Below are 19,552 nucleotides of genomic sequence, written 5' to 3'. Positions count from 1 at the left end.
GACTCTTATACTATATTCCAGGCTGACCTCAAATTTGTGGCAGTCCTCTTCTTCAGCCTCCTGAATGCTGCTACGATTACAAGCGCAGCCGTAGTACCTAGCTCTACAATATATCCTTAGGCCGCTCTTCAGAACTGATCTTTCTCCCTGTCTTTTATCCATAGTGCTCCCTAGTGTGAGTGCTCTTTAATGTGAGTGCTCCCTAGTTTCTGCTTTGTAGTCATCCTCCTTCCTCCTTCAGACTTTCATGAACATGATCCAGGACTTAGGCTAATAGGATTGTGTTACTGTTATGAAAGCCAGTTCTTCTAATGCTCACCTAATGCTGTCCTCCGAAGCTTTAGGCCTCTGTGTCAGTGCAGTGTTTTCCCACACTACCACTCCTGGTTTCGTTCCTCTAGGTCATGCTGTATCTAATAGGTGTAGGTTAAATTGCCCTGAAATAAAACAATAGCTAAATGGATCTTACCATGTGGCCCTGTTATTACAAAGTGCATGGTCTCATAAGCAAAATTAGGAAACCACTATACCATAGATACAGACCAGGAAATATTAGCTAGTATTTTACTTTGAAATACTTGAAAGTGGTGTGACTTTTCATCTTTTTTAACTTACAGTATCATTTACATGAATATTTTTGCATGCTCAATTTGATGGGTTTCAGTGAGTTTGTGTATCTGTGCAATACATCATACTTGAGATATTTCCATCATGCTTCAGGGTCCCCTTGGATCTCATTTCACTGCAGACGCCCCTCTGTGCAGAACCCTTCGTGCACTTCAATGTGTGTTAAGTTTCATTGGCTTGTTGAAATTGAATATTTTTTCTTCTGTCTGTCTTTCATTCAACCCTGTGTTTATGACTTTCATCTATCAATTGATTGTTTTAGTGGGTCAACCATTTTATTGAGTAGTATTAAAGCATATTTTATTTATCTATTTTCCTGATAATGGGCATTAGGATTGGATCCAGTTTTTAATAGTTATAAATAAAATTTCAGGGAAATTTTTCTACAGCTTTGTTGGTAACCGTGAACTTTTATTTATTTTAGACAATTAACTCATTCATGTAAACTTCACAAAAAAAAACTTAGTTTTCTGTTGAATTGTTTATACTCCTGTGATCACCAATATTTGATATTGTGCTTGACTTTAAACAACTCCCCACCCCCAACCCCCATTTTGTTGTTGTTGTTGTTGTTGTTGTTTGATTTAATTTGTTGAACAAATGTCTCTTATAGCCCAGGCTGTCTTTGAATTCCTTATCCCCCTCTACTCTGCCTCTGAAGTGCTGGGTTACAGACATGTGGACCTATACCCAGTTGCAATTTTAAGTTTTCATTCTCTTGTTAGGATTAGTTAACAGTGCAGCCTTCTTTGTGTGTTAACTGTAAAATCCTTTGTTGTGGGCTGGAGAGATAGCTTAGCAGTTAAGAGTACTGGCTGCTCTTCCAGAGGACCCAGGTACAATTCCCAGCACCCACATGGCAGTTCACAACCAAGGATAGTGGGCATCAGACACTCATGGTGTACAGACATACATGCAGACAGAATACCCATACACTTAAAAATATGTATGAAAGTTTAAATTTAAAAAAACCTTGGTTACATATTGTTGCTGGAGTTTTCTTTCCAGCCTGGTCCCACTGCTGCTTTAGCCCCAAATAAGCACACAAAGGCTTATAGTAATTATTAAATCATTGGCCAATGGCTAAGGCCATTTTAAATGCCATATTCTGTAGGTCTTTGAAAGGTTTGAAATATATCTCTGTATATCTAGAAAAATCTAACTAACGTAAGTTTTGACTATTATAGGTGACTGCAATCTGTATTTAATTATACATTATATTTTTAAAAGAGCTGTATAAACACAATATCTAAACAAGAGTAGCAGTATACATATAGCAAAATTGACCTTAAATTTCTATCAATAAACCAAAGTCCATACCAATGCTAAGTATTCATTTCTAATATATTCTTTTTTTAAGAAAGAGCTTGGCTGTGATCATTAACCATTTATAACCAGCCCCATTTAAATGGAAGCAAACGTTTATAAACAATATTTGGGAATTTGGGAGTAGTACTCTCCAAACTGCTTCCTGCTGTTTGCGGGTGCTGTCAATACCAAGGGGATCCTGAGAAAAACCAAAAACCTGGCCAAATCCTGTCTGTCTCTGCTATTTTAAATGTTGGATCACCTGGACCATTGCGTCACGGGGTCTTGCTTGATAAAACCATAATAGTCTGGAAGGAATCCACAGCTTTTCATTTTCTGTGGAAACAAAAACAGAACTTCTTTTCCAAAGCAACCTGTCCTTAGACTTAAATTTCGAAGTCAAAGGATTTTCAAAATACATAAGTTGAATTAATCTAGCAGCATTTATAATCAAATATCTTCTAACAGTTGTTACACCTTCCTCAGCAATTAAATAATACAAAGACAACACAATAACATACAGTATCGACACTGTGTATTTTCCATCTTTACATGGCTTTTTATTACTCTTTCTTTCTGGATGTGATCTGCCAATCAAGAGAGAGAGCCCAATCCGTGCTTCTCTAACTTCTGGTCATGTCTACACCTGAAGCCAGGCCTAAAGGGGTGTGGCCACTAACACAAATTTGCTGGCAACATATATGTACTGCAAATACTTTTCCCTGGAGTATGGCCTATTCATTTCTTAGTGGTGTCCTTTGCTTGGTTTTATTTTCTGAGACAGGGTCTTTTGTGGGATAGGCTAGGTTCTCACTCACTGTGTAGCTGAGGCTGTTTGGGGACTCCTCCTCCCAAGTGCCAGGATTACAGATGCATCCACCATGCCAGATCACTAATGCTATCTTGTTTGATTTTATTAAAGTTCAGTTTCTCATTCCAAGAAGTCCTTGCTTGCCCCACAAGGGTTTCAAAGACATTTTGATGCGTTTTCATCTAGAGCTTTTATGGCACCAGCTTCTAGGTTTAAGGGCCCTTCTTTGTGTAGTGAGTGAAAGAATGGCCAAGGTTGGCTATTTATTTTCAGCACTCGCAGCCCTTTGACATCATGTCTGATGCTGTCACACAATGACTGCACTGTGCTGATTGCAGCAGTGAGTTTCCTGCTGGCGAATGGCTCCCTTTATGTTTCTTCATCCTACTGTTCCCACACCAAAGAAGTCTGGGACTCTGGCAGCATAGAAAGGTGACGGGTTGAGGAAAGAATAGTATGATAGGAACATTAATAGTGGGACTATATTTTCTTTTTATTTGTCAGGCCTCCACTTGCATTCCCTCGAGTTCCTATAACAACCCTGTGAAAATAGGGACTGTTCAGTCTCCATTTGCAGAAGAGAAAATTTAAGAATAATAAAGTTGTGGAGAAGTCAGGTGTACTAAGGGCCTTGGTGCAAGGATCCTTCCCTGCTCATGCCTTCCTCAACCTTACATTTGATCTGAATGTGACCAGACTCTAGCTGGCCTTAGAACTGTTTTTAATGGGATACAAAGTATTCATTCCATACAAAAGTGCTTTCATTTTGTCATTGGAAGCACCACTAGAGCTAGGGATATGCCCTCCTGACAATGCTCCTAATCGCATAGCTTCCTGTAGTCAGCACTCTTTTTTTTGTTTGTTTTGTTTTGTTTTTTTCTTTTTCTTTTCTTTTTTTTTTTTTTTTTTTGGTTTTACGAGACAGGGTTTCTCTGTATTGTTTTGGAGACTGTCGGACCAGCCTGGCCTCGAACTCACAGAGATCCACCTGCCTCTGCCTCCCGAGTGCTGGGATTAAAGGCGTGCACCACCGCCGCCCAGCTGTGGTCAGCACTCTTTTGTCCACTCCTGGGAGGCCTTTTCCATCTGGAGGGCTTCCTGCATTGGGTGTGTGTGAAGACGTGTGCTTGTAGTTGAAGAAAAAAACAATGTCTACTGTCCTTCAACATGTACCCTGTCCAGGAAGCACCACCATGTCTGTCATTAGGACCACACATTTTTCTAATACAGAACTATTCCTTAAATTCCTGAACATTTAATACTAGTGACCTGCACTTATTAAATGGTATTTTATCCCCAATTCCCACACATCACAGAGGCGACTGAAAGCCCAGCCAGAGAGATGCCCACAGTGTGATGAGGGGCAGGGCATCCCTGCACAGGGACTGAGTGAGGTAGGCAGAGGAAATGGGTAGCAGAATCCCAGGCGCAGGCTGTCACTGCCTCCTCCCCTTACTCTTGGGACAGACATCATAGCCTGCTCCAGAAGCCTCAGTGCCCTCGTGGAGGGTGCAGCCCTTTGTGCTGAGCAATGTTGCTGTGGACCTTGCAGTTTCCTCCTACATAAACAGAGAAAAGCAGAGGGCAGTCAGGGATGGAGTAGGTGTGGGAAGAGCAGTTACAGTGGGAACAGAGTGTCCGGGGGTGGCACTGTTATGGGCGTGAGGTGAAGTTCTTGGTGGATAAACTAGTAAGAGAATGTAGTATGGAAAAACATGCCATATTGTTGCCTACTTGTAACTTAAAAAAGAAGCTTATTATAGTAGAGTCTTGCAGTATGGCCCAGGCTAACCCCAAACTCCCAGCGTAAGCTCTTCCCCCTCAGCCTCCCAGTAGCTGGGACTACATAAATGAATTACATGTTCCAACTATCTACCTAACTATATACATATACATACATATATACACACATACTATATAAATATTTAAAAATTTGCAACCAACACTCCACCCCCTGAAAAAAGAAAGAAAAAGGAAGGAAGAACCCCAAATCCTATACACACCCCAAGCGTATTGGATCAGGGAATCTCACAGAATTTTAATGAGAACCACTGACCTCAAAATTTTGGTGAGGGTAGGAAGCATATTATTAGTGAAACAGAATGAACACAGGTTTGTGAACATGGGGTAGACTTTCAGATGGATATAGGAGCCATTAGGTGCTGTAAAAAGAAGGGCTGTATGAACTTGGGTGCCAGAGATCAGGGGCAGCCTGCTGCAGCATACACAGCCTCCTGTCCGTCATTTTAGCACTCGCATGCTAGAAACTCCGAAGACTAGTGCTTTGAGTATGAGCTAATGTGCTCCAACTAACCCCGCTGAAATTCAAAGCAACAAGGTTCTCATGGCACTTATTATATTACACAGCTAAATATCCCCACCCCCACCCAGTGCTGAGCTATAAAAATTCCTGCCTCTTTGCTAAAAGCCTCCACTGGCTTGAGAGACTTCCTTTGGCGATTTGCAGGCTGAGCTTACATTACTGATGAGATTAAAAACATATTTCACTATAACAGTTTATAGTGTTCCAGTCTCTTCAGTGTATTTGGAGTTGGGAGAATACTCCTTGCTCACTGCCCCTGCCCTCTGCATCCATGTGCTCTTGCTGACACCCCTGAGAACCTCAAGGGCATCTCCCCAAATAAAAGGCCTGCTGGAAGACTGCTCTCTGGTACACAGCAAGAAGGCATTAAAATGAATGCCTTGTGCAAAGGTTTGTTGTTAAAATAGTTACTAGCAAATGAAGTCACTCAAGCTACCCAGTGGGCTTGATTCTGGTATGAAGTGCATATTACTCTACTTTCATATTGTGTACTTACTGACTAGATTGTTCCCTATGGCTAGAAACATCTATAACCGTTAAGCCAAAAATGGAAGCAGAATTCTCTGACCTGCAGCTCAGTGACTAATAATAGTTTCCCTTGGGGATTTGTAAGATAATGCTTTCATTAATTCTTTACATTCATTGAGTCATACACTGTGTTTGATCATATTCACCCCTCCACCGAATTCCTCCCAGATCCATCCCTATCTCTGTACCCACCAAACATTATGTCTTCTTTTAAAAGAAATACCTAGCTTAATTGACATGAAAATCTCAAGATAAGTCAGCCCTGTCCCCTGCCTTTGTCTTCATTTGAAGGAGAGGCATTCCTGCCTTAACTATTCTCCCAGACACCTGGCTGGCATGGTGCTGATATTCCCAGCACTTAGGGGTTGCAGGCTGGAGGTTTGCAAATTTAAGGGTGGCCTGGAAGACCTTGAATAAAATAAAATAAACCTGAATGCCTTTCTCCATCACCCCTCCTTCTGCTCACTGCACACTCAGTCAATGCCTTTTAGCTTCCTACATGTTGTCATCAGTCAGCTCGTCTTCTCTCACTGATGAGAAAAAAGATAAGAGAGTCTCCAGGAGCTGGGAAATGGCTCATCCTGTAGATTTGCTCCTGTATAAGTATGAGGTCCTGTATTCGGATCCTCACCCCACATAAGAAGCCAAGTACAACTGCGCACGCATCAACCCTGCATGGGGCAGGTATAGCCCAGGGGCTTACTAGCCTTCAATCTAGCAGACTTGGCATCAGTGAGAGATCCTGTCTCAAACTAAGCTGGAAAGTACCTGAAGATTGCACTCAGTGTTGCCCTCTGGCCTCCACACACATAGGAATGCGGGTATACATGCCTCTATGCATGCATACACACACAGACACACAAACACATACTCACACCCTGCCCCACACACAAAAGGTTCTGTTTCCTTTCCTAACTGTATAATTCCATCTTATGTTCACACAGTCTTCTGCCTTGTGAATCAAGCCAACATGTGATTAATGTATTTACATATTTTCTACCAGTGACTTTCTCATCAGTTGTCACCACATTTCTCCATATGTTCAGAAGCCCTTTATTATATGTATGTACATACATGTATATGGTTGTGGTTCCTAACCTTCCTAACACTGTGACCCTTTAATACAGTTCCTCATGCTGTGGTGATCCCCAACCATAAATTATTTTCATTGCTAATTTGTAACGTAATTTGTAATTGTGCTACTGTTATGAGTAGTAATATCACTATCTGATATATACAATGGTCTTGGATGATCCCTGTGAAAGGGTGGGTCATTGAACCTCCAAGGGGTCATGACCCACAGGTTATGGAAATACACATTAAAGTATTTCCAGAGAAATTGCTGGAAATCAGATGTTGTTCTCAGAGCCAGTGAATTAATCTCTGAGTCTTTTGGACCTGTTGGCCTAGAAGATTAGCTGATAGCATGGAACTGAGCAGTCTCTGTGGAAGCCAACCTGAGCACCCCATTCCTGCGCAAGGGACGTGGCTTATCCTTATGAGAAGGTGAGACTATAGGAACACAAAATATTTCACACATGGACACATTTCACAGACACACTTTTAACTGAATATCTGGAAATATCTTTATAAGAGAAGTTGGGAAATAAAAGCAGTGACCAAAATACACCAAGGTGTGATTTAGTGAAGTCAGATAACTTATATAGCTGCTTTATAATTCTAGCTGGTATTCTGTAAAGGAAAAATTGTAGATACATATCTCTTTCCTTTGGATTGTTCACATACCCATACCAAAAAATATGTATTCTTTTTCTCTTCAGGAGCCTCCAGACAGGTGGCTTTGCCTGGGAGGGCGAGGTCGAGAACAACGCATACAGCAAGGCTACGGGAGTGGTTCCCCAGCACAGGTATCACCCCACGGCGGGCAGTTACCAACTCCACTTCGCCCTCCAGCAACTTGAACAACAGAAACTTCAGTCCCGGCAGCTTCTGGACCAGAGTCGAGCCCGGCACCAGGTAACTGAAAATAGTAAGATAGTGTCTTCCTTCTGTTGGCAAGACAGTTAAGGGGATGAATGTGTGGTGAATGACTCGATTCCTAAACACTCACTCACCTGCCCTGGGTTGTCTCAGGGCTACTCTCAGGCTGTAGCATTGGCTCCTTTGGAAGGTGCTGCTGAGCTGTCTTAGACATGCTTTTATTTGATTTTGTAAAACCCTTTTTTTTTTTACCATGTTTACGTTTTCTGTTGAATGATGTTAGCAGCCTCACAATCCAATTCCCATTTCCCTAAAGCTGCATCTTGAGCATCTTTATTTGTAAATGTACCAATTTCTGTCCTCCATAGACTTAGTATGATGAGTACCTAAGAGTCCTTCATGGTCTGAAAAATGGCCATAAGTTAGGTTGTTGGATTTCTGGAGATGGCAGCTGCTCATTTAGTAAGTATTTGTTGAATGTCTGCTGTGTACTGGGCACTGTTTTAAATAGTGGGGCTGTAACACTGTCCCTACTTACCATCAGTTCCTGGGGATATGTGTGAGGAACTATATTGCACCGAGGCAGTCCCAGTTGCAGAGAAAAGATGACCCTGGGAAAATGTCAAGAGAGTTTGCTTTTCTTTTTGATTCTGTACAATGGTTGGGAACCAGTGACCATGTCCTGCAGGAGGGTTATTTGATTGAATTAAAACTACTTCTGTGAGCTCTTTGGCATTTCATTGTGGAAGGAAAGCAGTATTTCCTGGTTTTCCTCCCTTTGCTTCTTTTCATAACTACATAATATATATAGTATGTGTCAGTTTGTGCATAAAGATGAAAATGGGGTTTCAACCACTTTATTCTGTGAGGAAAGCCATTGTTATCTTGATGTTTACTTATCAATTCCTACAGTAGTCGGTTTTTCTGTCTTTGTGAACAGTATCTGAGAATGTCACTTCAGGGGAGGGAAGACTGGGTGTGGCTCACAGCTTCAAGGTTGTAGTCCATAGCTGACTCCATTGCTTTTAGGCCCATAGCAAGACAGAGGCAGCATGGAGAAAGGGCTTGGCAGAGCGAAGCTGTTCACCTCATGACAACCAGAAAGCAAAGGTGGCAGTAAGGAGCCAGAGCCAGGACATACTAACCCACAGCAAGTGCCCTACTGCCTCCACCTAAATGTACGCCTCATACTTTCCCTACATTGGTCACAATCTGATTGTATTTACCTACAGTAGTGTTTTTGTCAGTTATGCATCGGAATTGAGAAACTATGCCTACAGGCATTTGTGAATAGTCCTTTGGACCATCTTTCCTGGAGAAAACTTAGACCTTTTAACTGGCCCCTCGAGTTGACTGCCTATTGTTCTCTCTCACATACAAGTTTCCCCACTTACAGAATTTTGGAACAAAGCTCCCAGCAGTGGTGGTACACACCTTTAATTCCAGCACTCGCAAGGCAGAGGCAGGTAGATCTCTGTGAGTTAAAGGCCAGCCTGGACTACAGAGTGAGTTCTAGGATGTAAAAACCAAAAGAGAGAAAATGAGAATTTGGAGACAGTAGAATCAAGGAATGCAGTGTACCTTTTCACAGTTACAGATTGAAATATGTGTCTTAGACTTTCTTTTATCAATCTGTATAAATTTCTTAAAGCTATTTACAGTTCTAAACTTCTATTGTTTTAATTATCCAGCAGTGCCAACATAACCAGGTGCTGACCAGGACAAGACATGTATGAGTATAATAGTAGATCATTTGAATTTAGACCATTGCTTTCTTTTAATTTTTTTCTTTGTATTTGTGTGTGTGTGTGTGTGTGTGTGTGTGTGTGTGTGTGCGCACCCACCTGCACCCATGAGTGTGGCACATTATACATATGGAGATCAACCTGTGGGAATCCATTCTACCATACAGACTCTGGGGCAGGTACTTTTACTCACTGAGTCATCTCTCCTGGCCCCATTGGTCTCTTTTTTGGTTTGTTTTTGTTTTTTAATCAAAATTACAGGCAATTTTTTAATGGAGAGAAAGAGAGAGAGAGAGAGAGAGAGAGAGAGAGAGAGAGAGAGAGAGAGAGAGAGAGAGAGAGAGAGAGAGAGAGAGAGAGGGGAGTGTGAGGAGTGTGCACCTCATTGTTCCTGTATAGGTCAGAAGACAGCCTTTGAGAATTAGTTTGCTCCTTCCACTTTGTTAGATCCAGATTTGGCAACAGTTGCCTTTACCAACTGGGCCATCTCCCAGGCCCATGGGTTCCTTTCAAACCACATGTTAACACACTAGAATGGTGCTGTTCACAGCACATTGAAGTTGGGGGGAAGGAGTGACTGTTTTTGCTGATTTTCACTTTTAAAAACTGCTTCTTTGTGAGTCCTCCTCATGCTTTTGACTGGCTTCCAGCAGCATGCATTCCTTTGAAAACTCAGGGTACTGCTTTTCTTGTATGGGTTGTGTTTTTTTGTGTGTGTGTGTGAGTGGTTTTTTTTTTCACTGAGGATTATCCTAGTTTAGTTTCACTGAATTATGAAGTATATGGAAAATATGTTTTTTCAAATCTGTCAGAATATCCATCTTAGAGAGGAGGCAGAGCTCCCAAGAAGGGAGTAATCTTGTGTCTCCTGGAGAGGGAATAGACAATCATTCATCTTGGTTTTATGTATGTATATACATCATTTTGTTTCTGTCCCTGGCTCTTCTAAACTACAGCTGATTGAGGTAAAAGTGAGTAAGGGTAAAGTTCCAGGCCTGTGGGGAACAAGAGCGACTAAGTGCTAACAGTTTAGATCTGTAGCCACACAGCCAATGAGGTCTTAGGTATTATGACTTGTGCTACCAGCTTAGATCTGTAGCCAGACAGCCAATGAGGTCTTAGGTATTATGACTTGTGCTACCAGCTTAGATTTGTAGCCAGATAGCCAATGAGGTCTTAGGTATTATGACTTGAACACTGATTAGTGATTTGGAGCACTTTATTCAGAAAACATTCAGAGTTAGTCACTCCATGGCAGAAGCAAAGTCCTGATAGATTTCAGGCCTTTGTTTTTAGCTTAGCTGTGTTAGTCACTAGCAAACTATCGATTGAAGCACAAGTTGCCTTCTCAGTATGGCCTGTATGTCTTCCCTCATGTTAATTCTCTGGGTGAAGATGGTATTTATCTAATGAACACCCTGTGCTTTTTAGCCATTTTCCTGAAGTATAGGTACTAGCAATTTGGCTAACTGCCTTTTTGAGATTCCTGTGTAGAATTAAACTTAGGTTTGCCAAGCATGCATCCATAGGCAAGATGTTTGGAGACTAGTATGTTAAGGGGTCTTTGTATTTACCTTACACTAGGGTACCTTATCATTCAGTATAGTGTAGTAATTCTTTCTATAAATAGCACCTTTCACATGGTGGTCTTTTAATCGATGTTTGGGTGGCTTTTCTTCCATTACACGCAAAGAAAGTCCTTCATCCTTTTCTGCCTCCAGTCAGAGCACTTAGATAGTCAGTCTGTTACTGTGTTCATCTCAGGGAGATGAGTTCTTATTCGGTATTAGCTTAGAGCCAGCATACCTAACCATCCATGTACAATCAGCATTGCTCTTTGTGTCTGCCTGCCATTGTACTCACAAGTCTAGAAATTGCTGTGTGCCAAGTTCACCCCTGGGAAAAAATGGACCCTGTCCCTGAGAGTGAAAGAAGTAAGTTACTTAAAGCCATTAGCAGAAGTTTGGGAACAGAAATAAGAGAAAGTATCATCCATGATAAACAAAGAAAGTGAATACTGGAAGTATGAGCTTTTTTATACCCTTGTGACTGAACCCAATAGCTTGAAAACCTTGCACAAGATTGACACTTTCCTGCAGATAACCTTCACTCGCCATGGATCTCTGTTGTAGCTCCTCAGCTCTGCTGTGGTATGTCCATGAATGACTGTGGCTGTGTTTGATAAAACTTTATTTACAAAACCCGGCAGCAGGCTAGATTTGGCCTACAGGTCCTAGTCTGTACATCCCTAGTCGAGGACAGCAGAAGAGCAGGTTAAAACACTGATTGTCCTCCATTCATCCCATTCCTGAAGTAAGTAGGTTGGGGAGAGGGCTCAGTTGTTTTCATTTCTTACAAGCTCCCAAGAGATGACCATACAATGACATCTATCCAGAAGGAATGAGACACTGTGTGTGTGTGTGTGTGTGTGTATTTGATTGGTTGGAAGGGAAATTGTATGTTTAAAACTTAGTATCACTCTTACAAAATTTTAAACGGTCATCTTTATGGGAATTTTGTTGCTATCTATCTTACCCCAGGTCCCACGGCCTTCTCATGAGTGAGTTATCAGAACACCTCCTTGCTCATCCTTCTTATCAGGGTACATTCTGCTCACTAGTCGCAGCTCCAGGATTCTCATCTTAGCATGGGCAAGAGATAAGGAACTGGACAGAACCCTCCCCCCTGCTTTGTTAGTAATGGCCACTGCTTCAGCAGCTCTGGCTTACGCAGCACTGTTCCAGGTGCTTCCTGTATCTTACCTCATGTAAAATGAGCTTCAGCGTGCTTAGGGGCTCTGCCCGAGCCATGAGTTAGGGCTGGGATGGGGCTTCTTACAGACTAACGTATCTAGGCTCCTCCCATTGCCACTCCCTCTCCTCCTGGCTCCCTGCCTCTGTAAGAGAAGACTGCAAGCACACTTCTCTTTGAACTGAGTGGGGGACTTGCTGAGGCCACAGTGACTACTGGTGACATCAGCATGAGTAGCACCTCATGCTGGGGTCCGGGTGGAGGCCTGGAGCAGTGGTGAGGCCCAACTGACCTGATTCTAATTGGCGACATTGAGTTGATGTTATTCTTGGCCCAGGCAAAGCCATTACTCAGTGGTCTCTGTTGAAGTGATTCTTTGTTAAAGTCCTGCTCCCAGCCCCAGCCCCCTGCCTTCCCTCCCACTCTTCTCTGCCTCATCCAGCCTGAAAAGGAGCCCAAAAGACAGAAAAAAGTAAGGACATTCTGGTGGCCAGGGCAGAATTGCTGAAGTCTCTTTTTGCAGTGATGGGGTGAGGAGGGATTTTGAACACAACTGAATGTGTCACAGGTTCCGTTTTCTTTTCAAAGACTTAGTTTGCCACTTGAGTAAGGTGACCCAGGGTAGGAAGATGCTGCAGCTGTGTTCCTCTGGTCTCACCCATCTGCTCTCTGCTTCCCCTCCCCATGGGAACAGCTCTAACTTAGATGCTGTGAAGCAGCAGGGCCAGGACCTTGGCATTCGCTGAGGGACCTCTCCTCTGTGTAGACCTATCTGGGAGGCCCAGGGAAGCAATGGAATGCTACTGGTGTGGCCCCAGGGAGGCAACAGATTGCTACTGGTGTGTGTGTGTGTGTGTGTGTGTGTGTGTGTGTGTGTGTGTGTGTGTGTGTTTACACAAACTGGAATTCACACATTTGACAAGTTTTTGCTGACACAAAACTATATTGAAAAGTTATAATTCAGCTATCATGACCTCTGACTGTTCTTACGTACAGTCTCAAAATAAAAAGTTTATTAAGCCCATTAAAGGCCTAGACACGACCCCAGTCACCACAATGTTAATTCAGTAAGTATTTTAAGAAGTCTGTAGGTACAAAGATCTTAGGATCACCCATGCTCCGTCCTCCCTTGTTTTTCATTGTTCAGTAAAAAACCATGCAAGGTCCTGAAACACGTTACAGAGACTTCCAGGTTCAGAGCTGGTGTTGACTGCTGTCTTTTCAGTCATAGCTTTTTACTGTTTCTTTTAACCCTTTACTGATGATACTGTTATTTTTATTTCTGTTAAGTGTTGTGAGAAAACTGACAGGAATCTACAGATAGGAATGTCATCAGCGTTTTTGCATAGTCCACATTAGGTGTACATTTCCAGTGCCCTATAAGTCTGAGGCTTAATGCATCGTCACCGCAGATTGTAGTAACAGTCATCCCCGATACATCAGGTGCTCTGTAAAGCTGTCGTGATCGTGTCCCTGTGTGACTGAGGGACTAGGTGCATGTGTGTCAGGTGGATGGAGTCCCTAGTCCACTGATGAGGAAACTGCCCCCAGTCAGAGCACCTCCCGTAGTCACTCAGCTGTGCCAGGCCAGAGGCCATCGGAAGCCCCTTCCCCTCTCCCTTTTCCTCAGCAGAAGGACTTAGTTTTCTCCTTGATTTACACATGTGTCACTAATCAGGTCAGGTTCCATCTTTACTGCCACTGCTCTGCTCCACACTGTGCCCCAGAGACAAAGACAATAGCCAGCGCCATCCGACCTCAGCTTGGTTGTAGGTGTTCACACACCGGTGGCTAACGGTGGGCTTGTTTGTCTAGAACAGTGGTTCTCAACCTGTGGGTCACATAGTACCACTTTGGGGAGTCACATGTCAGGTATTCACATTATGATTCAAAAAGTAGCAAAATCATAGTTATGAACGAGCAATGAAATAACTCCAAAGGAACTGTGTTCGAGGGTCGCGGCATTAGGAAGGTTGAGGACCGCCGCTCTAGGGGGATAAGATGGGCTTTGCTGCAGCACCTGCCTTTGTCCACTTTCTGCGCATGCTTTGTGGTTTCTGTCTTTGCGCACATGGCGGGACTCAAAGCAGTGGTTGTGTGTAAAATCATGAAAGACATCTTTAACAGGAAGTACTCAGTCCATCAGAGATGGATACAGCACAGGAAAATGGCTATCTGAATATATAACAGTGAGTTTGTATAAGATATGGAGTGTCAGCTCCAAAGTAGAGTGTCCTGACTGGATGAGAATATGCTATTGTGTGTGTATCACATTTCTTTCTCCATTCATTTATCAGTACATATTTAAGTTGCTCCCATATTTTGGCTATCATCAATAGTCCATCACTGGACATGGCATTGCATTTGACTATTTTTCATTCCTTAAATATACATGATGTTATAATTTCAACCCTGAAGTTTTAGTTCAACTTCCTGTGCCTCTCCCAGAGGTGGAGAAGATGATATTAAATGTATCTTGGGAGAAGTTCCAGGCTTATTAATCAGCTACTTATTTTAGACAACTAAAAAGGGGTCTGTAATTAATTTATTCACAGTTGCTAGAGAGGCACAAGAATGAGTTAAAAATAAAGATTAATACCAGGATAAAATGAATATCCTTATAATAGTATGTGTAGATTGTTAACACATTTGTCTAAAGACACAAATGTCTTATAAACTGAAAAAGAAAAGCCAGCCTCAGTATCAAATCATGATGGAGTTTTATAGGGTACAAGACATTCCTGCATAGTGGTCAAAGGAAATTAACTCTCTGATGCTTTGGAACAAAAGAGTTTGAAGGGCTGTGGGATGGCTCAGTCAGTCAGGTGCTTGTCAAGCAGACATGAGGACCCGCGTCACACACACACCCTGTGAAAAAGCCAGCTGTGGTACTGCTTGCTTGTCATCTCAGCCTGGGGGGGGTCAAAATGGACCCTGAAAAATGTGGGGCAGGGCGGTGGTGGCTCACACCTTTGATCCCAGCATTTGGGAGGCAGAGGCAGGCGGGTCTACAGAGCAAGTTCTAGGACAGCCAGGGCTATACAGAGAAGCCTTGTCTCAAAAAAGAAAGAGGGAGAGAGAGGAGATTTAGAATACTGTTTTTTCATTCCAGTCAAACATGTTACAATTTCATTTATATGACTAGAATTATAAATCTATCCCATGTCACTTTGTAACATTTTATATTATGTTAAGTCAGGTTTGATAACCATATAGAAAATATATAATCATAAAAGCAACGATAGGCCTGCCTTTACAGATATGAAAAACATACCAAGCTATTTGAATGAAAAAGCAGACCTCAGAACATCAGATGTTATGTGATCCCATTTCTGTAAGCCCATAGAAATGTCTACGTATACACAGAGAATGTCTCCCTTGTTGAGACATTAGGTGTATCCCAGAGTAGAATTGGAACTGATTTTTAACACTGTGTCCCTTTTCTAATGACCATGTGTTAAGGAAACTCAAGTGTTCTGAGAAAGATGAGCCCTCTGCCTGCCGAGGTTCTGTGCAGTGTGTGGTTGTGTTCACACGGTGCTGGACACAGGGAGTGAAGAAGGAAGTGGACAGCAAACCAGAGCCGCCATTTGAGTCTAGAGTGAGCGCCAGAACACCACCCGCCCCCTGTGTCTGAGTGACTGGTTCTTTGTTAGATGGGGGTGGGCTGCTGATGAAGGATGGCAAGCCATGTGCTGCTTAGGGAGTTACCTTCCTTGTAGTCATGCACAGTGGCCCTGGCCTAAGCCGCCTGCTCCCAACTCCGTTACCAGTATCTCCATCGGTTAACCATGAGGTTTCTGGGGCCCATGAGTGCATCCAGTTATCAGGTTAATTATCTTCATTGCCTCACATGTTGGCAGATGCAGTTAATTTAGGGGTGTCTATTAAAGCATACCTGTCCCAGTTGGTTGATAGTATGAATTTCAAAGGTGTTCTGTTCGGGTAAGCACCTGTATTTGCCTCCTGTACAGTAAGTCGTTGGAAGTATTAAGACTTCCATCCTTGTTCATTGGTTTCAGAAATGGGAAGCTCAGTGTCCTGTCTCTCCATACACAAATGGTAGCGCTTCTGAGTTTGTGCTCCATCTCTGAGCCACGGCCCTGCCCAGAGCACAGCAGCACCAAGAGCTGCACTTTCTTTCCCTCAGCCCTGAGTCTTGTCCCAGCTGACAAACATTGTGAGTGGAAGACAGCCAAGAACTGCATACAGTGTGAAACAAAGGTCTTTTAGAAGCTTGCTTTTGCCACTTCTTCACCCGTGCCTTGGCTCCTGAGGCTTTTACAGCTCATAAGCCCTCTCGAAACTTGTAATGTGTTCTTTTCACTGACCAGCTCTCAGCCTGGTGGGTAGACAAGTGTGTGATTAGTGGTTTGCATGTTCAAGAAAGTGTACCATCCCTGTCTGTGAGCTGTCAGTGAGGAGCCCTCTGGAAGTAGCTGTGTGTGCTTGCTAACAGGCATTTTATCCTAGGGAGATCAGAATCTGATGTAGAGAAAATGCTGCCTGCAAAGGTTTGCTCCTCTGGAACTGGTGTGGAAGGGGCACCAGAGGTGCCGCCCTGCTCAAATGGAGCCAGTTGCTGCTTCCCTCAATGGTTCTCAAGGAGTAAACTGAGAATCGCTCTATTGCATCGTGGGCCAGCCTGAGAGGAGACCGAAAGGCGTGTTTTTCTGGAAGAAAACTAAATTAAAGCCTCCTAGAATTTAATCTCTGGACAGCATTATCTTTCTAGTAAGAGGCCAGATCTTGCTTCCCCATGACCTTCCATGACCTTCCCAGTCACATATCAGAAATCCCTCCTTCCCACCCACGATCACCCTGTGTTGTGGTAGGAGGAGGGCCTTTCCAGTCTTTTGCCTGGGGCCCTGCCAACCCTCAAGCTGTGGTTTTCTGAGTCTTGTTGCTGTAGTGTGGCTGTTTCCCACACCCGGCAAAGCAGCGGGAGGCAGGGATGTGTTGAGCAGGTCAGTAGAGTCATGCCTTCCCATTCCCTTGCTCCAAGCACACTCAGCATGGCAGACAGTCACCACCATACCTGCGTTGTTAGTAGTGTCTTGTATCTGAGCATCTTGGGTCTCGTGAAGGAGCTTCATTTCATTCTTCTGTGCTTTTAGGCATGGTTATCAAAACTAATCCCAATCGTTTGTGATTGGTGGAGTTGCAGGATTGAGGCCAGGACGGGGAAGGAAGCCAATGCCTGCCGCTGATCTAAACACAGTCACTTACAGGTCTGCTTTTAGCAGAGCTCAGTGTTCTCCTGGGCTGCTTCTTACAGAAGCAATTGCTTTAACCCATTCCAGTTAACGTCAGCTTTGGTGAGGTGTCTAGAGACTTATGTCCATTACTGAGTCTTTAACATTTCATGTCCAGCTAGTATGTCACCTTACACGGTGGTGATCACTTCATAGGCCACTGAGTGTCTAAGGGTGTGGTCACCAAACCACAAGTCATATCCTTTTACTGTCCTTGGAATGTATAACTGCTTCCTGAAATATAGCCCATGCCTTTGTGTTAAGCAAGCTTGAATCTGTGTAGACTGAGAATCAGTTAAGTTAGGATTACAATTGACTACACGTTACAGCTAACCTCTCCCTAACCAATAAATGAGTTAGGTGCATTAGGGAGTTTTTCCCCATATAATTAGAAATCTGTGGAAATAGGCTCTTCCAGACACCATGGTGCCATCAGAAACCCATGCTCTTTCTTCTCCATCTTTAGCACGCTTTATTAACTGTGTTCATCCTGCCCCCATCTCCCTCTGGCAGGTAACCCACGCTAGAGGGAAGCAGAGCAGTGCCAGCTCTGCCTGTAAACCAGCTGTCTGTCTGTTCTGAAAGAACTGTCCTCAAACCACCCCTGGGAACTTCTGTTTAGATCTCATTGGCCAGAACTGTGAATGTGCTTATCTTAGGTAGAAGAGAAATAGGAAATGTAATTTTTAAAGATGTTTTAAGGTAAGCACACATTATTCAGACAGAATCTGAGTAGTTTACTAGAAAGACAGAGAGGAATGGTACTGTCCAGGCCAGCTGAACCTCCTAGGAATTTCTCCACACCTGCTGCAGTTTTGCTCTTTGGGGGACTTTGCGCAAAATTTGCATTTTGGAAAGTAAACTTCCTTTCGTTTGGGATCTGCGGAGGACTTGTTTAGACTTTGACTATGAACTGGATGTAAATAGCACACACTCTAGGTACTAAAATAGAGAAAAGGGCCCTACCCCAATGTTATATCTGTATGTAAATACACATGCCTGTCTTCTGTTGTTACAAAAAAAAAAACCCAGTTACCTTAAAAAAAAAAGAATAGCTGATATAGCCCTCTGTGTGTGTGTGTGTATTCTTCATTTGTAGTGTATATGTTTATTAAGCATAAGGCACTCTGAAAGGCACTCTGGGTACAACAGACATTAACTGTGGGGACTTGGGAGATGGTTCAGTGAGTAAGGTATTTGCTGTACAAGTATGGGATCCTGAGTTCACACCCCTAGTACCTGTCTAAAGACAAGCTTGCACCCAAAATTGACTTCCAGGCTCCTCACAAACTCTCTCACACATATTTCCTCTGAAAAACTTTTTTTCCCTAAATAGGGTCTCACACAGTAGCCCTGGCTGTCCTATAACTCACTCTGTAGACCATGCTGGCCTCAAACTAAGAGATCTGCCTGCCTCTGCCTCCCAAGGGCTGGGATGAAAGGCATGCGCCACCAACACCACTGACCACCTGAAAAACTTTTAAGTACAAGCAATAAAAAAAAGAAAAAATTGATCAAATCCAGTCAATTCCATGTGTACTGTCTAGAAAACAGGAAAGCTATGTTTGTAAATGGCCGCCATACATGGTAGGATGGACTAACCCTAGTAAGAGCCACAGATACATGCTTATAAATGTTCAGAAGAGGAAAGATTATTTCTGCCAGAAAGAATCGAGTAAGTATGATCTGAGAACCTAAACATATGTTTTCATTTTAAGAGTTTGCGTTCCCAGCTAGTGAGCATCACCATAAGACCAGAAAAATATGTTGGAAAAATGCATAACCAACTACCATTAGCAGAGGATTACAGATAGTTGGGATTGTGCTCTTGGGTTCCTCCACAAACTGAGGGTGAGGCTTGGGAAGGAATGAACGTGTGTTGAGTGTCAGTTTGTGTGCTTGTGTACGTGTGCTGCTTTGGGTAATTTCCAGGCCCTTTGTTAAATGTCTGGACTGGAATGATCTGTGTGGTCTTCATTCACCCTCCAACAGTCCAGCAAAGCAGCTGCAACTGCCTATGAGACAAGTAAAGCTCAGAGGGGTTAAGTAGCTGGAAGTGGTTGCCCATTAATGAACATCAGAATAGCATTTGAGCCCAGGCACAAATGAGAAAAAGCCACCTTCTTTCCCACTGTCGCTAGGTCTGTCTGTCTTTGACTGTGACCTAATCTGGTCCCACAGCCAGATTGGCCAGTTTGAAAACACTCAGATTCCCTACCTTAGAAATCTCTGTTGAGTCACCAGATGACTCCACGCAATACTC

At 43.1% G+C, this 19,552-nt stretch overlaps 1 protein-coding gene across 19 annotated transcripts in view; it reads left to right on the top strand.

The window, feature by feature from the left end:
- Positions 1–19,552, top strand: part of Ttll5 (tubulin tyrosine ligase like 5) — a 234,662-nt gene that overhangs the window by 170,410 nt on the left and 44,700 nt on the right. For all 19 annotated transcript variants that reach the window (XM_040742715.1, XM_040742720.1, XM_040742719.1 and 16 more), the window contains one exon: positions 7,379–7,574. In XM_040742715.1, coding sequence (XP_040598649.1) covers positions 7,379–7,574 — 196 coding nt within the window. The remainder of the gene's footprint in view (positions 1–7,378; positions 7,575–19,552) is intronic.

The sequence above is a fragment of the Mesocricetus auratus genome, unplaced genomic scaffold (genome assembly GCF_017639785.1).
Source record: "Mesocricetus auratus isolate SY011 unplaced genomic scaffold, BCM_Maur_2.0 Super-Scaffold_15014, whole genome shotgun sequence".
Taxonomy (NCBI): Eukaryota; Metazoa; Chordata; class Mammalia; order Rodentia; family Cricetidae; genus Mesocricetus; species Mesocricetus auratus.
The sequence above is the reverse complement of the archived record's forward strand: the minus strand, read 5'-3'. Positions and strand labels throughout refer to the sequence as shown.